Source organism: Sapajus apella, unplaced genomic scaffold (genome assembly GCF_009761245.1).
Source record: "Sapajus apella isolate SASKATOON/1434 unplaced genomic scaffold, GSC_monkey_1.0 scaffold4, whole genome shotgun sequence".
Classification (NCBI taxonomy): domain Eukaryota; kingdom Metazoa; phylum Chordata; class Mammalia; order Primates; family Cebidae; genus Sapajus; species Sapajus apella.
In genome coordinates, this window is record NW_022436944.1 from 33,676,748 (window position 1) to 33,698,521 (window position 21,774).

The 21,774-nt window shown below is 36.9% G+C and overlaps 2 protein-coding genes across 4 annotated transcripts in view; one reads left to right on the forward strand and one right to left on the reverse strand.

Moving 5' to 3' along the window:
• The window catches only part of ACAD11 (acyl-CoA dehydrogenase family member 11), a 103,657-nt gene that overhangs the window by 44,895 nt on the left and 36,988 nt on the right, over positions 1-21,774 (forward strand). For both annotated transcript variants that reach the window (XM_032266477.1, XM_032266484.1), the window contains exons 10-13: positions 6,164-6,241; positions 6,938-7,076; positions 16,910-17,017; positions 18,703-18,801. In XM_032266477.1, coding sequence (XP_032122368.1) covers positions 6,164-6,241; positions 6,938-7,076; positions 16,910-17,017; positions 18,703-18,801 — 424 coding nt within the window. The remainder of the gene's footprint in view (positions 1-6,163; positions 6,242-6,937; positions 7,077-16,909; positions 17,018-18,702; positions 18,802-21,774) is intronic.
• The window catches only part of ACKR4 (atypical chemokine receptor 4), a 9,927-nt gene continuing 7,633 nt past the window's right edge, over positions 19,481-21,774 (reverse strand). For both annotated transcript variants that reach the window (XM_032266518.1, XM_032266510.1), the window contains one exon: positions 19,481-21,042. In XM_032266518.1, the coding sequence (XP_032122409.1) occupies positions 19,981-21,033 (1,053 nt within the window). In that variant the 5' untranslated portion in view covers positions 21,034-21,042 and the 3' untranslated portion in view covers positions 19,481-19,980. The remainder of the gene's footprint in view (positions 21,043-21,774) is intronic.

The following is a 21,774-nucleotide window of genomic DNA, read 5'->3' on the forward strand; positions in this document are numbered from 1 at the left end:
ATTCTCAGCAAACTGACAGAAGAACAGAAGATCAAACACCGCATGTTCTCACTCATAGGCAGGTACTGAACAATGAGAACACATGGACACAGGGAGGGGAGCACTACACACTGGGGTCAGTTGGGGGGAAATAGGGGAGGGACGGTGGGGGGTGGGGAGCTGGGGAGAGATAGCAAGGGGAGAGATGCCAGATGTAGGTGATGGGGAGGAAGGCAGCAAATCACACTGCCACATGTGTACCTATGCAACAATCTTGCATGTTCTTCACATGTACCCCAAAACCTAAAATGCAATAAAATAAATAAATGGGAAAAAAAAAAGAGAAAAAGATGGCAGTCTGAATTCAACAATGCCCTCCCCTCCCTCAAATAAAATCCAATTTAATAAATAATAAGTTTTTTACAAAATGGAATAAATTGGTATAAGCTTGAAAACAGAAGGACAGATCAGAGGAATTAAGGTTTTGAAAAGAGAAGGGAAATTAGGTTTGTAAAGCAGAATAGATTAGCCCCTAGAATAATGTAACGACAGAAGCCATGTCTCAAAAGAATTTTCAAATAAGAGAAGGCTATAGCACAAGTGATAACCATTTTCCCACAGTGGAGTCCCCTGTGATTGGCTGATACAGAAAGCAAAAATGAGAAGAGGAAGAGAAATTAAGAGGTTTGATTTAAGAATTACCTAAACATGGACAACTGCTTGGGTTGGTCTCTTACAACCCTGTTATAGCAATGATATTTGCCCCCAGACAGAAAGTGCAACAGCACTCCAAAAAATACAGATGGGCCAGTGTGCTGGCTCGGGCCTGTAACCCCAGCACTGGGGGAGGCCGAGCCCAGGAGTTTGAGACCAGACCAGCCTGGGCAACATGTTGTAAACCCCATCCCTACTAAAAATAAAAAAAATTAGCCCGGCGTGGTGCACACTTGTAGTCCCAGCTATTTAGGAAACTGAGGTGGGAGGATTGCATCAACCTGGGAGGCAGAGGTTGCAGTGAGGCGAGACTGCACCATTGCACTCCAGTTTGGGCAACAGAGTGAGACCCTGTCTCAGCAGCAACAACAAAAAGCAAATGATCTGTTTCAAAGAATCCAGGGCTTCAACCTGAGATTTAGTACCCTAGATAAGGGTCCTCCATGTTTTGGCTTTTTTTTTTCTTCAAGAGACAGGGTCTTGCTCTGTCTCCAAGCTGGAGTACATGCTGTGATCCTGCCTCACTGCAGCCTCAACTCCAGGGCTCAAGCAAATCTCCCAACTCAGCCTCCTGTGTAGCTGGGATTACAGAAATACACCACCAAACTGGGCTAATTTTTAAATTTTATCGTAGAGACCTGGTCTCACTCTTGTCCAGAGCTACTGGCTTCAAGCAATCCTCCCGCCTCAGCCTCCCAAAGCTCTGGGATTACAGGTGTGAGTCACTGCACCCGCCAACTTTTCCTTTATTCGGGGGTTGGGGAGAGTGGTGGGAATGGAATTAGGCAGAGTACCTTGCCTGGTTACTGCCTGATTCCTACCTACTTTCTCTAAAATGAAGCCTATCTGTTAGCATGTGAGTACTTGCAACCAGCCCATCATTATTCGGAGGAGAGGCCAGAATTGGCAGAAGAAACCAGGCAGGTTTGTTCTTTCATTGGTAAATGTAAATAGGCATGTAAGAGAAACTGCAGCACAGAAGAGGTGTCATAGGTTGGATTGTGATACTCTGCTGAACTTTGTATCATGCAGCTATTGAAATATATACAAAATACTTGCAATAAAAGAAAGTGCTTTAAGATAAATAAAAAAGCAGTCTATAGCTTTAAAGGGAAGATTGCCAATGTTTTGTGTGACAAGAAAAGCTACAATCATTTGTCTTTGAAGATTCTTCAACTCTGAGACTTATCCATATCTGATAATGTGAGCTGTATCTTCTTTTAAAAAATCATACTGTACCAACATCTGTAAAAATGGTTTATCCTGTAGAATGATTGTGAACAATACAAATCTTATTAGAGGGTGTTATTTGGAGATGATATTTGGAGAAAAATAAATAGCTTTTTCAAAATGAAAGAGGGAAAAATCTATATAAGATTCTATCCAACATTACTATAACTTAACAAAAACCAAAACAGTCATGTCGAGAAAACACATTGTATCATATCATATACCAACACTTAAACAGCTCTTGTCTTTAACTGCTGAGAATCTTGATGAATTTTTCTTTATATTTTTAGATATTTTCAATTTTCTATAATGAGAAAATATAAGCTTCATTTAAACTATTCTAATGACCTTTTGAAATTCCTTGAATATTGTAAAGTGAGAACATAATCCATATGTATGAAAATATTAAAAGCCAACTCTTCCACTTGGAAAATATTAAAAGCCAGTTCAAGCCAATTAAAAATGGATAAGGAGTCCTAAAAATAGCATGTAAAACAGGAACTAGCAACATAACACAGTGAGAATACACTTTTAACACAATGGTAACATTAATCATACTTTCCTACTGAGTCTAATAACGTACTGAGAAGAAACTGTTGCTTCTTTCTAGTAGACTTCAGTTTAAAATAAAAAGCATATTTTGCAGAATTATTTGTAGGCTGAGATTTAAGATGCTGAACCAACCAACATACTCAAATTAGTATCTCTGTTAGTGAATGAGGACGTGGTATGCTACCCATAATATTTTGGGAAGATTGACCAAGCACTAAGCATGGTTTCTGCTTTGGCTATTAACTGATAAATTACTTTTTTTTACTTTAAGAACTAAAGAAGTGTTCTTTATAGTGAAGTATTTTATTTAATTTTGAGTCCTATCATGACACAAATAAACTTTGCAAATCTCTAAATGGATAAACTTTGGAACTCCCAGTATTAAATCACACAAATTTTTAAATAATTATACAAACACTGGCATAATTTAATTTCTTCGAACTGTGGTCAGAGATGAGAAAATGAGAAATGTGTTGCATAATGTATTTCTTATCAAACACAGCAACACTGAATATTTCCATGACAATATAAAGATTGGAAGTAATAAACAACCCCAAACAGGAAATCTTCCAATTTAACTGACTTCCTGACAGAAATGACAAGGGCTATTTATCCTGGTGCCTTTGAAAAAGCAGACATTTCTTAAAGTTTTCATTAAATACGGCAATACTGCAGACTAGCCATGCTTCAATGAAAGGAACATTTTAGTACGTTGTTATATAAGTGTGAATCGATAGAATGAGTGGGAAAATAATTTGAAAATTTGGATTAAGAATTTTGACAATGTTTATAAGTAATATTACTGGCCTAAGTGTAGAAACATACAGAGATACTTTAATAGCAAAATACTACAGAATGCTATTATACTCCAATATTCTTGTTCTATATTGACAATTTTAGTCGTACAAATTAGAGATTGTTATCGTTTTATCTGGCTTTTTTTTTTTTTTTTTTTTTTTTTGAGACAGGGTCTCATTCTGTCACCCAGGCTGGAATATAGTGGCACGATCTCGGCTCATTGTAACCTCTGCTTCCTGGGTTCAAGTGATTCTCCCGCCTCTGTCTCCTGAGTAGCTGGGACTATAGCCATGTGCCACCACACTCAGCTGATTTTTGTATTTTTTGATAGAGACGGGGTTTCATTATGTTGGCCAGGCTGGTCTCGAATTTCTGACCTCAAGTAATCTGCCCACCTTGGCCTCCCAAAACGCTGAGATTATAGTTATAAATTTTAAGTTTACCTACCTATCATTTTACGTATTTACTATTCCTTCTTGCAACTCAAATGTTTCTTCTAGGTCAAGTTCCTTTATCGTGACCGTGCTAGTAAACCTTTCTTTTGTTTATCTTTCTTTTTTGGTTTGTTTGTTTGTTTTCCTTTTTTCTTGCTGGGGAGAGGTGGCAATGACTTTATTTACTTATTGGTAATATCTTTATTTTGCCCTAGTTCTTGAAAGATAGTTTAATTGCATATGGAATTTTACAACTACAGTTATTTTCTCTCAGCAACTGAAGCTGTTATCCCAATGATTTCTGGCTTAATTTGTTGCTTTGAGAAGTCAGCTCTCAATCTTAACTGTTGTTTAATTATCAATAATCTTCCTTTGTTCCCCCTCTTCTTTCTCTTTTTCGGATTATGAGGCTGATACACTGCCTACTTCGCTAAGGAGGCGACTTCCTCTTTCTCTTTTTAAGAGCTTTTCTTTCTCTTTGATGTTCTGTAGTTTTACTGTGCTCTGACTTCACTGGGTTTCTAAATTTGAGGATTGCTGTCTTCTCAGTTCTGAAAACTTTTAAGGGTAATTTTTCCAAATATTGCACCTCTCCTAATTCTTTGTGTCTGGGCCTCCAATTAGACTTTTCTTAGAACTTCTCTTTGAATTCATTATATTCCTTAACCACTCATATTTGCCTTCTCTTGAGTTTCTGGGCGTTGTTCTGAGTAATTTCTTCAGACTATTCTTCCAGTTTATGATTTGTTTCTTCAGCTGTTATCTAATCTACTTTTCAACATCCACAGAACAACTGTTTTCAAATTTTGAGGTGTGTGAGAATTGTTTATAAAGCTAGTAAGGAACACAGAAGCTCAGGTTCATTGAAGTAGGACACAGCTTAGATCTCCATATTTTTACCAAGTTCCCCAGGAGATTCTGAGAGCCACCAAAATTTGGGAATCACTGCCTTAGAGTTTTTAAGTTTCATTCCTATGATTTTCTTTTACTTAGGTTTTATTCAATTCTTTTTTCAAATTTGCCTGGTCACTTTTGGTCGTCCTTTATTGTACTTTAATTTCTTCCTTTATTCTTGAAATCTGTTACAAACAAATAGTTATGTCCTGTGACAGATTATTATTCTATTTATAGTCTTTGAGAGGTGTGATTCTGTCTTGCTGAATGATTGTTTTTGCTAACTCTTGCTAATGGTGGCTTGTTTCCTTGAGTGATAAGTAATTTTTTATTTTGAACTTGTGTTCTGGAATTTTATCTGTGAAAGTTATTTAAGGCTTTGTTTAAAGCTCTTTCCTGCAGATAGGATTTGTTTTTGCTTCTGACAGGTGTTAGGAAGCACTGTCACCAGAAACACTGTAAACTTAAATTTTGGCTTGAAGTTTTAGAGCCCCATAAGTCTGTGAATTCAGTCATAAACTTGGGTGAAGACAGACTTCAATTAGAAATGTTTATTTTGTCTATTCCAGCAAGAACTAAGACCTAAATAAAGGCCTGTATTCCCATGGTCTACCTCTGAGGGGTGGGTTTTTGTTTGTTTGTTTTTGCTTTTTAAATATTTTTCAACTTAGGTTTTACCCATCAAGCAGCTTAGCTTTGGTGGAGGGAAGAGCTGATCTTTGATCCTCCCTCTTGCCATGTTTGGGGCATTTGACTATGTCTGACTCCTGCCTATGTGGCCCTTTAAAACCTAGGACCTACTTAGGCTAACATAGATCAGCCTATTTGCCCTGGATAAACGTGGCTCCAGTGCGCGCTCACGCTTGAAGAGTCAGGCTTTTTTGTTTCTGGCCTCCAAGGAATTTTTTTATTTTCCTTCCAGCACAGCTATGTATTAATACATATATTTAAAAATTTTTTTGAGACGGAGTTTCACTCTTGTTACCCAGGCTGGAGTGCAATGGCGCGATCTCGGCTCACCACAACCTCCGCCTCCTGGGTTCAGACAATTCTCCTGCCTCAGCCTCCTGAGTAGCTGGGATTACAGGCACGCACCACCATGCCCAGCTAATTTTTTGTATTTTTAGTAGAGACGGGGTTTCACCGTGTTGACCAGGATGGTCTCGATCTCTTGACCTCGTGATCCACCCGCCTCGGCCTCCCAAAGTGCTAGGATTACAGGCTTGAGCCACTGCACCCGGCTTAAAAATATTTTTAATAATGTATCCAACATTTTTAGTTGAGGGATTTCTGTAACCATCTAGCTTGACATGTTGCTAAAAACGAAACATTCAAATCTTGGTATAAGATTTTAGTAGCCTACTATCTAATATTGAGGCACCATGATTTTGTGCTCAGCAAACCTTTAGAATGTTTTGTGCTTCTGTGTCTGGTTTAATAATAGCTAAAAATTTTAAAAAAGCATCTTCACCTAAAAATGTTTATTTTAGATATTAGTAGGTTATGACACTGTTTACTTTGTATTAACCTCTAATGAAATTTTTTTCTTTTATTACTTTAAGGAGGTAATTGAGTTCTATGTTCAAAATGAAAATTCAGTGGACAAGTGGGGAAAACCTTTAGTGATTGATAAACTCAAGGTAAGAAAGCCTTTAATGCTAGGAAATTCATAAGCAAGTATTTTTTGAGACCCTAGACCTTAGTTTTGTTGTTGCTGTTGTTATATATGTAGAGGAAAATTATATTAATAATAACCCTTTAAAAAGGGAAGTTAATAAATAGAATCTATGAAATACAAATTAGTCTAGGTAGTGTTCTATATACGGTAGTAATGAAGACAGCTTCTTAAAATGTTCAAAGGAACAAATATGATCAAAACTATTCATTATTAGCCGTTACTGAATTGAGACTAAAGTCAAGGTAGGGCATTTGTCCCACATAGAATTAATCCAGATTTCATGTTTTTCAAATCTTCACATCAATTCTTGTAAGAAATTAAAATGCACAAAGTAGTATGTTTGGCATAATTATACTCAAATGTCAGAGATTTTGTAATAGTTCTGATTCAATAAGAAGTTCTCAAGTAGCAAATTTAATTTTTCAGCCAAATCCCAGGAAGCTTGGAGGAAAAGATATTTTATTAATGGCTAAATTGTTGATTTATAATGAATTAATAAGAAGACCTTGGTTTTGCTCACTGAAGAAAACTGTAAAATAAATAACTCCATAAGTGTTTTTAAATTTCAAAGAGTGTAAATACCAGTATTTAAAAAGAAATAAACTACTGTGAGTCATGGTAAATTATGGTCACTGTGATATGTTCATCACCTTGACAGGAAATGGCCAAAGCAGAGGGTCTCTGGAACTTGTTTTTGCCAGCTGTCAGCGGTCTCAGCCAGGTGGACTATGCCTTGATTGCTGAAGAAACAGGAAAATGCTTTTTTGCTCCAAATGTCTTCAACTGCCAAGCACCAGGTTGTTACCTTAATTGAAAGCAGCATTTTTTCGAATATTTTGATCAGTGTTTAAAAATTATATATATGATAATAACATGTTTTTATACAAAGATATTACTTACGAATTTGGTTATAATTTTACTTTTCAGTTAGTTTGATTTAAATATAAAAATGGATTTGAAATTTTCATTGGTCTATTCTTTTGTTAAATATTATTACAGTTAAGAGTATTGGTGAAAAAAGTTAGCCACCAAAGGGATTGGTTATATGAGGATCCCAGTTTTCTGATGGGAATTGGATATTTCCAGTACTAGTTGGAATGGATAGAGAGTTCTGAATCTTTTGGTTAACCTCACTATTCATTCACCAAATGAATAAACCATACACTTAACAATTATTTACTGATTGCCTAGTATGTGCCAAGCAATGATATATTAGTGAATAAAATACACCAAGGTGTCTTCCTTCAAGGATCTAATTGACATAGCAGGAGACAAAAATGAATAATAATTATCATATGCAAACTATATAATAAGTTTGAAGATAAAAAGTGCTTTGGAAAAAAGCCAGCAGGATAGGGGAGCTCTGAAATTTGAAGTGCAGGTACTATGGGTTACATTTTTTAATAGCATGGTCAGAGTAGGCCTCACTGAGAAAATGACATTTGATAATAACTTACAGAAGGTGATTGATTGACTTAGCCATGCTGTTATATGGGGAAAGAGTTTTTATAGCAAAGGGAACAGAAAAGGCCAGAGTGTGATTAATTTATTCCAGTAATAACCAGGGAGGCCAGTGTGATCCAGAGAATAATAGTAGGACAAGAGATCAGAGAGGCAAGAGCCTCCTATTTTGAGCTTTATGGGGCAAATAATAAGGGCTTACGCCTTCATTGAAAGGATGAGCCAATGGGAATGTTGAACAGAGTAGTGATATGTTATAACTTCAGTTTTGAAAGGATCACCTTGACTGCTATGTTGAGAATTGACCAAAGGAGGGAAGGAGGGAAGGAGAGAGTCTGTGGCAATAATCCTGGTGAGAGATAGTGGCGGTTTAGACTGAGGTAGTAGTGGTGCAGTGGGTGATAAGTAGCAGGATTCTAAATATATTTTAAAGGCAGAGCCATGAGGATATCCTGATTGGATATGGGGTATTAATGGAAGAGTCAAGGATACCTCCAAGGATTTTGTGTGAAAATCAAATTGAAAAGATGAAGGAAGGAGGCCAATTTTTTAAAAAGTAAAATGAAAGGAGTAAACTTGGAATATAATCTATAGCAGGTGTTTTCAAACCTGGATTTGCAGAAGAACCACCTAAGGAACTTTTGAAAAAATCCATATTCCCAGCCTCCATCCCTAGAGATTCTGATTCAGTATGTCTAAGGTAGACCCTAGGAATATTTTATTTTTCAAATTACTCTGATTATCCCAATGCTACTAGTCAAGGACTAGCACTTGATTTGTGGTAGGATGATCTTCTATGGTACAATATCCTATGGCAGGGCCATCCCTGCACAACATAGGCCTCAGAATTGACTTTTGTGTTTATGTATGGCCCTGGTGCTAAAACTCTGCCAAAAACAAGTTAATGCAGGCTGCCAGAAAGAGGTTTATAAGACTATACTGGACTTCGGAGACAAAATGCAGTCTGGATTTTCCACACTGGACTTTGACTCTCTCATTTCCTTGGCATCATTAAAATAGTTTGTAGACTTCTGATAATGGTTGAACTTGCCCCTGAAATGATTTTCCCTTTTCCAAACACTGATTTGTCAAATTACTGCCGTCCTACATTGTAATCCAATAATAAGCCACTGTAAAAATAAAGTCTATCAGCAGAGTTCCTAAAGATTTCATCGCAACTGTGTAAGGCTGTTACATCATTCTACTTAGCATGATTTTGTGGAAAGGGAACAGAACTGGCAGTCTTTTCATTTAAAACATTTTTGATTGCTACTCATATTAAGAAATATATTTTATATTTTATATTGTGATCCAATTTGTAGAATATATAGTTGTATGTGTATGTTCAGAATGAATAGAAAGATAGATGTATATTATTGAAAGTTTCACAAAACAAGAGTTTCCCTTACTACATGCAAATGCATTTGGATATTTTCCACTGAGTCTAATCTAATGCATTCTGTTTTGTTCTATTTCATTTTTTAGAGAATGCTAACTGTATTCCATTAAGTTGATTTCATGATGCACTAATGGATCAAAATATGAAAAATAATGCTACCAAAGACTTATTTTGCAGATGCAGCTCTGCCACTATTTTATCATTTGACCTGTGAACTTATTTTTCACTAGATGGTCATGGATTTTCTCTAGTATTAAATTTTCATGAGTCCATCAGTTGTACTGCCTAAATTAGATAACTTAATTGCTGAAATTTTAAAATTGGACAGAGATTTACTTTGGCTAAGAAATGATGAGCAAGTCTCCTAAGCAAACAAGTTGTGTAAAGCTGTAAATGGAAAACTAGGCGTTTCCTCTGTGTGGTGGAGATACCGTGAAGGCCTTGAGCATTGTGTGTTGGAGCATTTCCAAAGCTGATAAAGAAAGCAGAATAATTAATGTTGAGTAAATACTTCGAGAAGTTTCCTAAGTATAAAAGGTGAATTTTCACTCAACTCACCCAGATCATCTCCCAAATAGTTATAAAACATATGGGAAACATACGTAGTCTTCCAGTTTGCCCTTTATTCTCCCTTCAGTAAGTCATACAATATATTGTATATTGGAATGTTGAAAATAGCTATTTTAATTCTAAAGCTATTACTGGAAAATTTGGGGGCCTTTGAGATTTTTTTTTATTATACTTTAAGTTCTGGGGTACATGTGCAGAACATGCAGGTTTGTCACATAGGTATACACGTGCTGTGGTGGTTTGCTGCACCCATCAACCCATAATCTACATTAGGTATTTCTCCTAATGCTATCCTTCCCCCAGCCCCCGACCCCCCAAAAGGCCACAGTGTGTGGTGTTCCCCTCCCTGTGTCTTTGTGTTCTTAGTGGTCAACTCCCAATTATGGTTGAAAACCTGCTGTATTTAGTTTTCTGTTCTTGTGTTAGTCTGCTGAAAATGATGGTTTCCAGCTTCATCCATGTCCCTGCAAAGGACATGAACTCAGTCTTTTTTATGGCTGCATAGTATTCCATGATGTATATGTGTCACATTTTCTTTATTCAGTCTATCATTGATGGGCATTTGGGTTGGTTCCAAGTCTTTAATATTGTGAACAGTGCTGTGATAAACATACGTGTGCATGTATCTTTATAGTAAAATGATTTATAATCCTTTGGGTGTATATCCAGTAATGGGATTGCTGAGTCAAATGGTATTTCTAATCTAGATCCTTGAGGAATCACCGCACTGTCTTCCACAATGGTTGAACTAATTTACACTCCCACCAACAGTGTAAAAGCATTCCTGTTTCTCCACATCCTCTCCAGCATCTGTTGTTTCCTGACTTTTTAATGATCACCATTCTAACTGGTGTGAGATGGTATCTCATTGTGGTTTTGATTTGCATTTGTCTAATGACCAGTGATGATAAGCTTTTTTTCACATTAGTTGGCCACATAAATGTCTTCTTCTAAGAAATGTCTGTTCATATCCTTGGCCCACTTTTTGTTGGGGTTATTTTTTCTTGTAAATTTAAGTTCCTTGTAGATTCTAGATATTAGCCCTTTGTCAGATGGATAGATTGCCAACATTTTCTCCTGTTCTGTAGTTGCCTGTTCACTCTGATCATAAGTTTCTTTTGCTGTGCAAAAGCTGTTTAGTTTAATTAGATCCCATTTGTCAATGTTGGCTTTTGTTGCCATTGCTTTTGGTGTTTTAGTCATGAAGTCTTTGCGCATGCCTATGTCCTGAATGGTATTACCTAGGGATTTTTTCTGGGGTTTTTACGGTTTTAGGTCTTATGTTTAAGTCTTTAATCCATCTTGAGTTAATATTTATATAAGGTGTAAGGAAGGGGTCCAGTTTCAGTTTTCTCCATATAGCTGGCCAGTTTTCCAAACAGCATTTATTAAATAGGTATTCCTTTCCCCATTGCTTGTTTTAGTTAGACTTGTCAAAGATCACATGGTTGTAGATGTGTGACATTGTTTCTGAGATCTCTGTTCTGTTCCATTAGTCCATATATCTGTTTTGGTACCAGAACCATGCTGTTTTGGTTACTGTAGCCTTGTAGCATAGTTCGAAGTCAGGTAGGGTAATGCCTCCAGCGTTGTTCTTTTTTCTTTGGATGTCTTGGCTATATGGGCTCTTTTTTGGTTCCATATGAAATTTAAAGTAGTGTTTTCTAATTCTGTGAAGACAGTTAATGGTAGCTTGGTGGAGATAACATTGAATCTATAAATTAGTTTGGGCAATATGGCCATTTTCACAATATTGATTCTTCCTATCCATGAGCATGGAATGTTTTTCCATTTGTTTGTGTCCTTGCTCATTTCCCCGAGCAATGGTTTGTAGGTCTCCTTGAAGAGGTCCTTTACATCCTTTGTAAGGTGTATTTCTAGGTATTTTATTCTCTTTGTAGCAATTGTGAATTGGAGTTCACTCATGATTTGGCTCTCTGTTTGTTATTGGTGTATAGGGATGCTTATTATTTTTGCACATTAATTTTATATCCTGAGAGTTTGCTGAAGTTGCTTGTCAGCTTAAGGAGATTTTGGGCTGAGACTGTGGGGTTTTCTAAATATACAAACATGTTATCTGCAAACAGAGACAATTTGACTTCCTCTCTTCCTATTTGAATATACTTTATTTCTTTCTCTTGCCTGATTGCCCTGGCCAGAACTTCCAATACTGTGTCAAATAGGAGTGGTGACAGAGGGCATCATTGTCTTGTGCCAGTTTTCACAGGGAATGCTTCCAGCTTTTGCCCATTCAGTCTGATATTGGCTGTGGGTTTGTCGCAAATAGCTCTTATTATTTTGAGATATGTTCCATCAATACCTGGTTTATTGAGCGTTTTTAGCATGAAGATGTGTTGAATTTTATCAAAGGCCTTTTCTGCATCTATTGAGATAATCTTGTGATTTTGTCATTGGTTCTGTTTATGTGCCGGATTACCTTTATTGATTTGCATATGTTGAACTAGCCTTGCATCCCAGGTATGAAGCCAGCTTGATCATGGTGGATAAGCTTTTTGATGTGCTGCTGAATTCAGTTTGCCAGTATTTTATTAAGGATTTTCGCATCCATGTTCATCAGATATATTGGCCTGAATTTTTGTGTGTGTATGTCTGTGTGTCTGCCAGGTTTTGGTATCCGGATGATGCTGGCCTCATAAAATGAGTTAGGAAGGAGACCCTCTTTTTCTGTTGTTTGGAATAGTTTCAGAAGTAATATTACCAGCTCCTCTTTGTACCTCTGGTGGAATTAGGCTGTGAATCCATCTGGTCCTGAGCTTTCTTTGGTTGGTAGGCTATTAATTAGTGCCTCAATTTCAGAACTTGTTATTGATGTATTCAGAGATTTATCTTCTAACTGGTTTAGTCTTGGGAGGGTGTATGTGACCAGGAATTTATCCATTTCTTCTAGATTTTCTAATTTATTTGCGTAGAGGCATTTATTGTATTCTCTGATGGTAGTTTGTATTTCTGTGGGATCAGTGGTAATAATCCCTTTATCATTTTTTATTGTGTGCTTTTGATTCTTTTCTCTTTTCTTCTTTATTAGTCTGGCTAGTGGTCTATGTATTTTGTTAATCTTTTTTTTAAATTTTGTTAATATTTAAAAAAAAACAGCTCCTGAATTCATTAATTTTTTGAAGGGTTTTTTGTATTTCTATCTCCTTCAATTCTATTCTGATCTTAGTTATTTCTTGTCTTCTGCTAGCTTTTGAATTTGTTTGATCTTGCCTCTCTAGTTCTTTTAATTGTGATGTTAGGGTGTCAATTTTAGATCTTTCCTGCTTTCTCCTGTGGGCATTTAGTGCTATAAATTTCCCACTGCTTTAGCTGTGTCCCAGAGATTCTGGTATGTTGTATCTTTGTTCTCATTGCTTTCAAAGAACTTATTTATTTCTGCCTTAATTTCATTATTTACACAGTAGTCAATTCAGGAGCAGGTTGTTCAGTTTCCATGTAGTTGTGCGGTTTTGAGTGAGTTTCTTAATCCTGAGTTCTAACTTGATTGCACTGTGGTCTGAGAGACTTTTATGATTTCCATTCTTTTGCATTTGCTGAGGAGTGTTTTACTTCCAATTATATGGTCAATTTTAGAATAAGTGTGCTGAGAAGAATGTATATTCTGTTGATTTAGGGTGGAGAGTTCTGTAGGTGTCTATTAGGTCCACTTGGTACAGAGCTGAATTCAAGTCCTGAATTTGCTGTCTTGTTGATCTGTCTAATACTGACAGTGGTGTGTTAGTCTCCCACTATAATTGCCTGGGAATCTAAAACTCTTGTAGGTCTCTAAGAACTTGCTTTATAAATCTGAGTGCTCCCATATTGGATGCATATGTAGTTAGAATAGTTAGCTCTTCTTGTTGCATTGATCCCTTTACCATTATGTCATGCTCTTCTTTGTCTTTTTTTTATCTTCGTTGGTTTAAAGTATGTTTTGTCAGAGACTAGGATTGCAACCCCTGGTTTTTGTTGTTGTTGTTGTTGTTGTTTTTTTGCTTTCCATTTGCTTGGTGAATGTTTTTTCATCCCTTTATTTTGAGCCTATGTGTCTTTGCACATGAGATGAGTTTCTTGAATTCAGCACACTCCTGGGTCTTTAGTCTTTATCCAATTTACCAATCTGTGTCTTTTTATTGGGGCATTTAGCCTGTTTACATTTAAGGTTAATATTGTTATGTGTGAATTTGATCCTATCATTAGGAAGCCAGCTGGTTATTTCGCCCATTAGTTGATGCAGCTTCTTCATAGTGTCGATGGTCTTTACAATTTGATATGTTTTTGCGGTGGCTGGTACTGGTTTTTCATTTCCATATTTAGTGCTTCCTTCAGGAACTCTTGTAAGGCAAGTCTGGTGGTGACAAAATCTCTCAGCATTTGCTTTTATGTAAAGGATTTTATTTCTCCTTCACTTATGAAGCTTAGTTTGGCTGGTTATGAAATTCTGGGTTGAAAATTCTTTTCTTTAAGGATATTGAATATTGGCCCCCACTCTTTTCTGGCTTGTAGGGTTTCTGCAGAGAGATCTGCTGTTAGTCTGATGTGCTTCCCTTTGTGGGTAACCTGAAGTTTCTCTCTGGCTACCCTTAACAATTTTTCCTTCATATCAACCTTGGTGAATCTGACAATTATGTGTCTTGGGGTTGCTTTTCTTGAGGAGTATTTTTGTGGTGTTCTTTGTATTTCCTGAATTTGCATATTGGCCTATCTTGCCAGGTTGGGAAAGTTTTCCTAAATAATATCCTGAAGAGTGTTTTCCCTTGGTTCCATTCTCTCCATCACTTTCAGGTACACCAATCGAACGTAGGTTTGCTCTTTTCACATAGTCCCTTATTTCTTGGAGGCTTTGTTTGTTCCTTTTCATTTTTTTTTTCTCTAATCTTGTCTTCACACTTTGTTTCATAAAGCTGATCTTCAGCCTCTATATCCTTTCTTCTGCTTGATGCAATCAGCTATTGATAACTTGTATATGCTTCACGAAGTTCTCGTGCTGTGTTTTTCAGCTCCATCAGGTCATTTATGTTCTTCTCTAAACTGGTTATTCTAGTTATCAATTCCTGTAACCTTTTGTCAAGGTTCTTAGCTTCCTTGCATTAGGTTAGAACATGCTCCTTTAGATCAGAGGAGTTTGTTATTACCCACCTTTTGAAGCCTACTTCTGTCAGTTCATCAAACTCATTCTCTGTCCAGTTTTTTCCCTTGCTGGCAAGGAGTTGAGCTCCTTTAGAGAAGACGCCTTCTGGTGTTTGGGAGTTTTCAGCCTTTTTGCACTGTTTTTTTCTCATCTTCATGGATTCAGCTACTTTTGGTCTTTCATGTTGGTGACCTTCAGATGGGGTTTTTGTGTGGATGTCCTTTTTGTTGATGTTGATGCTATTCCTTTCTGTTTGTTAGTTTTCCTTCTAACAGGCTTCTCTGCTGCAGGTCTGCTGTAGTTTGCTAGAGATCCACTCCAGACCCTGTTTGCCTGGGTATCACCAGCAGAGGCTTTAGAGAAGCAGAGATTGCTACCTGTTCCTTCCTCTGGAAGCTTCGTCTCAGAGGGGCACCTGCCAGATGTCAGCCAGAGCTCTCCTATATGAGTTGTCTGTTGACCCCTGCTGGGAGGTATCTCCCTGTCAGTGGGCATGGGGGTCAGGGACCCACTTGAGTAGGCAGACCCACTTGAGGCAGCTCTGTTCCTTAGCAGAGCTCAAGCGCTGTGCTAGGAGATCCACTGCCCTCTTCAGAGCTGGCAGGTAGGAACATTTAAGTCTGCTGAAGCTGCACCCACAGCCACTCATTCCCCCAGGTGCTCTGTCCTAGGGAGATGAGATTTTTATCTATAAGTCCCTGACTGGGCTGCTGCCTTTCTTTCAGAGATGCCCTGCCCAGAGAAGATGAATCTAGAGAGCTGGGCTGATATTTTTTAACGGGGAATAATTTTTCTTGTTGGTGTAGTTTATCTTTTTTTTTCCAACCCATAAATGATAATTTTGTGAGCTTTTTGGAAGAAACTGATAATTTTTGAAAATTTCAAATTTAATATTTACCTTATTTGAACTATAACAAGTAACAGTGAATTTAAAACAGACAAAGAAAGCAAGCAATGTACTTCATGAATTTCACGTCAGGGCTTATTTTCTCCTCACTCAAAAAGAATGTTAAGCTGTGTTAATCTGCAAGGAATTTTGTGAATCTTGACATAATGTTGGCTGTGTTAGGAGTGCCTGAACAGAGTACAGACATCTTGAGAGATTTAACTTACACAACTCAATTTTCATAAGCATTTCAGTAACTATCTTCTGAGTAATCAACACTCGAGGGAAAGGTTTTAGACAGTATTTTTAGAAATTTGACAGGAATGGAAAATCAGAGGAAGCCACCTAGAAAATTTTGCTCCATGGCAGACATGAAGAATTCTTTGTTAACCAAGGGTAACACTACAGTGTATCATGTACTATAAACAATACCCTCCAAAGGTTAGAGAGGGTCTTTGAGGTTATCCACTGACATTTTCTTTCCAGGGTAGGGATTCTGTCTTTAGCATCCTTGAGAAATTATCTTGTATTTTCTAGGTAGCATGGGATGTATAAAAGTAAGAACAATGTTAGGGGTAAAAGGAAATAATGTTATGTGAGTTCAGAAGAAGGAGGTATTACTGACTGGGTAATCAGAGATTCTTTGCAGAGGAGGTGGCTCATAAGCAGGAATTTACTTGTGAAGGACAGGGAGAACTTCACTTGAGAAAAGGTCTGGCCCAAGCAAATATGTAGAAATTAGAAAGCACAGGCTGTGTTTGGGGAACAGCAGATAGAATTAAGGGCTGGAGTCTCAGTAGGACATGCAATGTTGATTGTCGTCCAGGAGCATTGCAATCACTCCTAACAGAGCATATTTGCAATATGGCAGGCAAGGTTTAGGCCAGTAAAGTGTTTCCTTCAGTTCTAATTGAGTTAATCTTCATTAGAACCATTTTTCATTGGGATGAATGGAAGAAGAGTCTGTGATTCAGAACAAGTTGAATAAATATGCACCAAATACCATGTGCTTGTGAATATTTATGACATGCCATCAGTGTAAATTATATTTACTCTATGTTTCAAAATATTTTTGTTAGCAAACATTTGCTTCAAAAAGATGCATGTCTGTACTCTCTACATAAAGTTATGTATTTCATATTGATAAAATTTCAAATGCAAATCAAATACTCTTTCTTATGTATAGACACAGGGAACATGGAGGTTCTGCACCTATATGGAAGTAAGGAACAGAAGAAACAGTGGCTTGAGCCTCTTCTTAAAGGGGACATTACCTCTTGCTTCTGTATGACAGGTAAATGCAAATCACCATTCTCCCCTTGTGTAGTCAGTCATATGGAATTACTATGGATAAGCTGAAGAAACAGGATGTGATTCTGTGTTTCAGTCAAATTTGCCATTGGCCAAAAATGTGAATATATTTATTTTGAGCCTGTTACTAAATGTTGGCATTTTCAAATGTGCAGAAAAAAATTATCCTCTCCTTTGGCAGAATATCAGATGATGTTCTCTAGTAGCCTGCCATCACATTTGCAGCAGAGTAAAGTTAGTTTCACAATCTTTTGACGTCATTTCTAAAATTGCTATCTGTGAATATTTAATATCTTTTTTGCCCTTATGTATGAAATATCTATCTTTGTGTTAATTTTATATTGATACTTATAAAATACTCAACTTAAAAAATATAAACAGAAAAATAGAACTTTCACCAGTACTGGACATATGGCTCAAATTATAATCATGTGGGAAAATGAACATGTTAATAAAAACAGATTTGACATCATTTGTACCTAGGAAACATTAAGAACTCTTCAATATAGAAAAAAAATCATTGTTTTGTGATTTAGTTTAGAATTATTTGCTTGGCCATAATTTTTAAGTGCTATCAATAATGGCCACATTTTGTGTTTCCTGTAATATTGTATATATTTATACAGTAGTCCTCTTTTATCTGAAGGGGTTATATCCCAAGACCCCTAGCTGGTGTCTGAAAACTGGGGATAGTCCTGAACTCTATTTAGACTATAATAACTAATAATAGAACAATTATAACAATACTCAGAAGGGTACACAATTTAAAAATTTTGAATTGTTTACTTCTGAAATTTTTCATTTAATATTTTTGGAATGTAGTTGACCTCTCATAACTGAAACCTCAGATGGCAAAACTACAGGCAACAGGGGACTGCTATAGTAGCAGAACTGATCTCCATTTAAATCAGTAATAGGCATTTATTGAATATCTACACTATGATGTATTGTCTACAAAGCACTAGGTAGAGGTTACAAAATAAGTGGAATACACAGCCCTCTTTTTAAAAAAAGTCTGAGTCTCAAGTTTTAGAAACAGAACACATAGGATATCTGAAGGACTCATTTAAATGAGTGTCATACTAACAAGTGCAGATTGCTGTGATTGAGAGCTAGACAGTTCTGAAGTGCCATGCAGTAAAGCAGTTGTCTAAGGGTGTCCCATGGAAAACTTTGAAGACCTTAAATGTTGAACAGGCTTTAAAGAATGCAAAGTACATAAATCAGTGAAAGCATTCCTTATGGAATTTGCAAGGCACGTTAGAAATTGCATAAGTAAACTATATGGGTGGGGGGAAGTCTGTCTTGCCAATCAATATTTAGTACATATCTCCATTGTGAGAAATAGAAAACAATTCTTTTATCTACTTTTGCTGATTGGAGAAAGGACTGAGTTGTATACCAAGTCATATATCAATGAGGAGCCAAAAATAACAGTTCAAAATACTGATCCCAATGTTCAAGATACTTCATTCATTCACTCATTCTTCCAGTGCACATTTGTTGAATACCTACTGTGTGTAGGCTATGGAAAAAACAGGATGGAATGTGGAATGATAAGAAATTGAAAAAGATAAAGATGCCTTTGTTTTTAAAGTTTTCATATCCTTACCTAAATCTGCTGATGATATCTGCCTGTCTGTAATTTCAGCCTTTGTTTATTTATAGAACCTGATGTAGCTTCAAGTGATGCCACAAATATTGAATGCAGCATCCAACGAGATGGAGATAACTATGTAATTAATGGCAAGAAATGGTGGAGCAGTGGTGAGTGTTCAGCCTAATTTTTTCACCTAACACACTGATCGTTTGTGCCAGATGCTATGGTAGAATAATGCTATGATAAATAGTGATCACTTTCATGATCATAGTTCTTTAAATTCTGCATGTGTAGGCCAGGCATGGTGGCTCACACCTGTAATCCCAGCAATTTGAGAGGTTGAGGCTGGTGGATCACCTGAGGCCAGGAGTTTGAGACTAGCCTGGCCAACATGGTGAAGCCCTGTCTCTACTAAAAATACAAAAATTAGCCGGGCATGGTGGCAACCATGATACAAATGATAACCTGAGGATTACACCTAGACTATACATGATAAACCTAACATTTGTCAGGATAACCAGTTATTACTAAGAAAGTTTATATCATGGAAGCAAATTCTGTCTTTAGGAACTTATCAGGAATGTTTTGAAAAGGATCAGAAAAGCTTATTATAGTTTTTTGCTGTTGTTTTGGAGGAGGTGGATTTTATAAAATTACTTACAAACCAACAAAACAGGAAAAGAAAAGATAGGTTGAGTTCTGCTGCATAGTTATTCAAGTACTACAATTATGCAGGGAAATAGTTCTTATATTCAAACTTAGATAATTAAAAATAATTATAAATGCCTTTTAACATGAACCTCTTTAATAATCTGTTTTAGATGGCCTAATTTACAGCATAGTAGGTTTGTTTGTTTAACTTCTTTTATTTTGAAATTATTATAAATTCACAGGAAGTTACAAAGATGGTACAGAGTATTCCTGGTTACCCTTCATCCAGTTTCCCCCCATTTCCTGGTCAAAATCAGGAAATTAAAATTGGTACAATGTATGTGTACAGTTCTATGCCATTTTATCACTGTGTATTTGTATAACCACCACTGCAACCAACATACAAAACTATTCTATCACCATGAAACTCTTCTTCTTTACAGCAGATTGTTTTTATTCACTTATGCCCATTACTACTATTTTCCTATATTGTTTATTTTAATTTTCATGTTTTGTACATTTATTATCTTATTTCCTCTTCTCGGCTTTTATTCTCCCCCTTCCCCCAACCCATTCTTTATTATAAGTTGCAACCATGACATTTGAAATTTGAGTTTCAGGATAATGCAGATGTTTTATTTGAGGGGGAAGCATCATTCCTATGTATCCAAGCAAAAGGCAGAGCAGTTTTACCTTCAAATGCTAAAAGTACTGGTTGGCTCTGTAGGACACTCAGTATCAAAAGGAAACTCCTCCACACTTTGTCTCTGTCTTCTCCAGGACCCATACTTCTTGGCCACTTTCATAATATAGTTTTTGAAAGATGCTCCCATAAAAACATAAAGGATTGGGTTGAGGCAGCTGTGAAAGAGTGCGATGCTTTCTGTAATTTGGATGGCAATGTCCAGGCGTTTGCTCATGTTGCAGTTGGTGATCAGGGAGTAGATGATGTCTATGGCTCGGCAGAACTTGACAATGTTATAAGGCAACTGAGTGACAATGAAAACTATAACCACTGTGAGCAGAACTTTGAGGGGCTGAGATATTTTAATGTTTGGCATCTTCATGAGTGTTCTTGCCGTGATAAAGTAGCACACCCCCATGATAAGAAAGGGTACTACAAATCCGATGCAGATTTCTAGCATTTGAATTGATGCTTTCATTGATGTTCCTAGGTAGTGGGGAAAAGTGGGAATACACCTAGCATTGTCATTTACTGTATAAAAAACCAGCTGGGGTATACTCAGCAAGATGGCAGCCATCCAGACACAGAAACAGATCACCCAGCATGCTTTTCCCACTCCTGATTGTCTGGGACTTTTAGTTACTGCCACATATCTGTCTACGCTGATACAAGCCAGAAACTGCATTCCAGAGACAAAGTTTACTGTGTACAATGCTGAAGTTATTTTGCACATTATTTTCCCTAAAACCCACCCATGAACTGCATTAACAGCCCAAAAAGGCAGAGTGAACAGAAGGAGCAAATCTGCCACAGCCAAATTCAGGATGTACACATCTGTTTTGGTTCTCTGTTTCTTGTAATAGGCATAAATTGCCACTACCATGGAATTGCCTGCAAGTCCAATGACAAAAGCTATTGTGTGGAATACAGGGAGGAAAACTTTTGCAAATTTTCTGACGTCTTCTTTGATACAGATCAATTCATATTGACTGTAGTCGTGAGTGCCATTCATTTCATTTTCCTCATAATAATAATCTGTTGACTGGTTCTGTTCCAAATCCATGGTTCCAATCTAAATGGCAAAGAGAATACAGGATATTTGTCTAAATATGCTTGAAAGGAAACAGTTTTTGGTGGGGCATTGTGTCTCATGCCTGTAATCCCAGTGCTTTGTGAGGCCAAGACGGCTGCGAGACCAGCCTGACCAAAATGGCAAAACCCCATCTCTACTAAAAATACGCTGCGAGACCAGCCTGACCAAAATGGCAAAACCCCATCTCTACTAAAAATACAAAAATTAACCAGGCATAGTGGCACTCACCTGTAGTCCCAGCTACTCAGGCTGCTGAGGCAGGAGAATCGCTTGAACTCATGAGGCAGAGGTTGCAGTGAGCCAAGAACGTATCACTGCACTCCAGCCTGGGTGACACAGCAAGATTCCATTGCAAAAATAAATAAATAAACAAAACTAAAAATAAAAGGAAGCCATTTTCATCAAGCTGTTTCTTTCTTTCCTATAGAATAGACTGTTGCTGTAACATATGGGAGCCTGAATCTGCCACTCTGAAACAGTTTAATGGGAGCCACTTTGGAATATGACCCCAAGATTAGTTATTCATGCTTTACTTTTACAATTATGTGTGAAAGAGCTGGGATTTGCACAGGACAATTAACGTAATGCCCTGGAGAATTTTCTTAATCATTACATCCTAAATAAAAGACTTTTATGTAAAAATGATTTTTAAAATATGAAAATTTAATTAGATTTTAACTAAAAAGAATAGTGTTATAATCTTTACATACA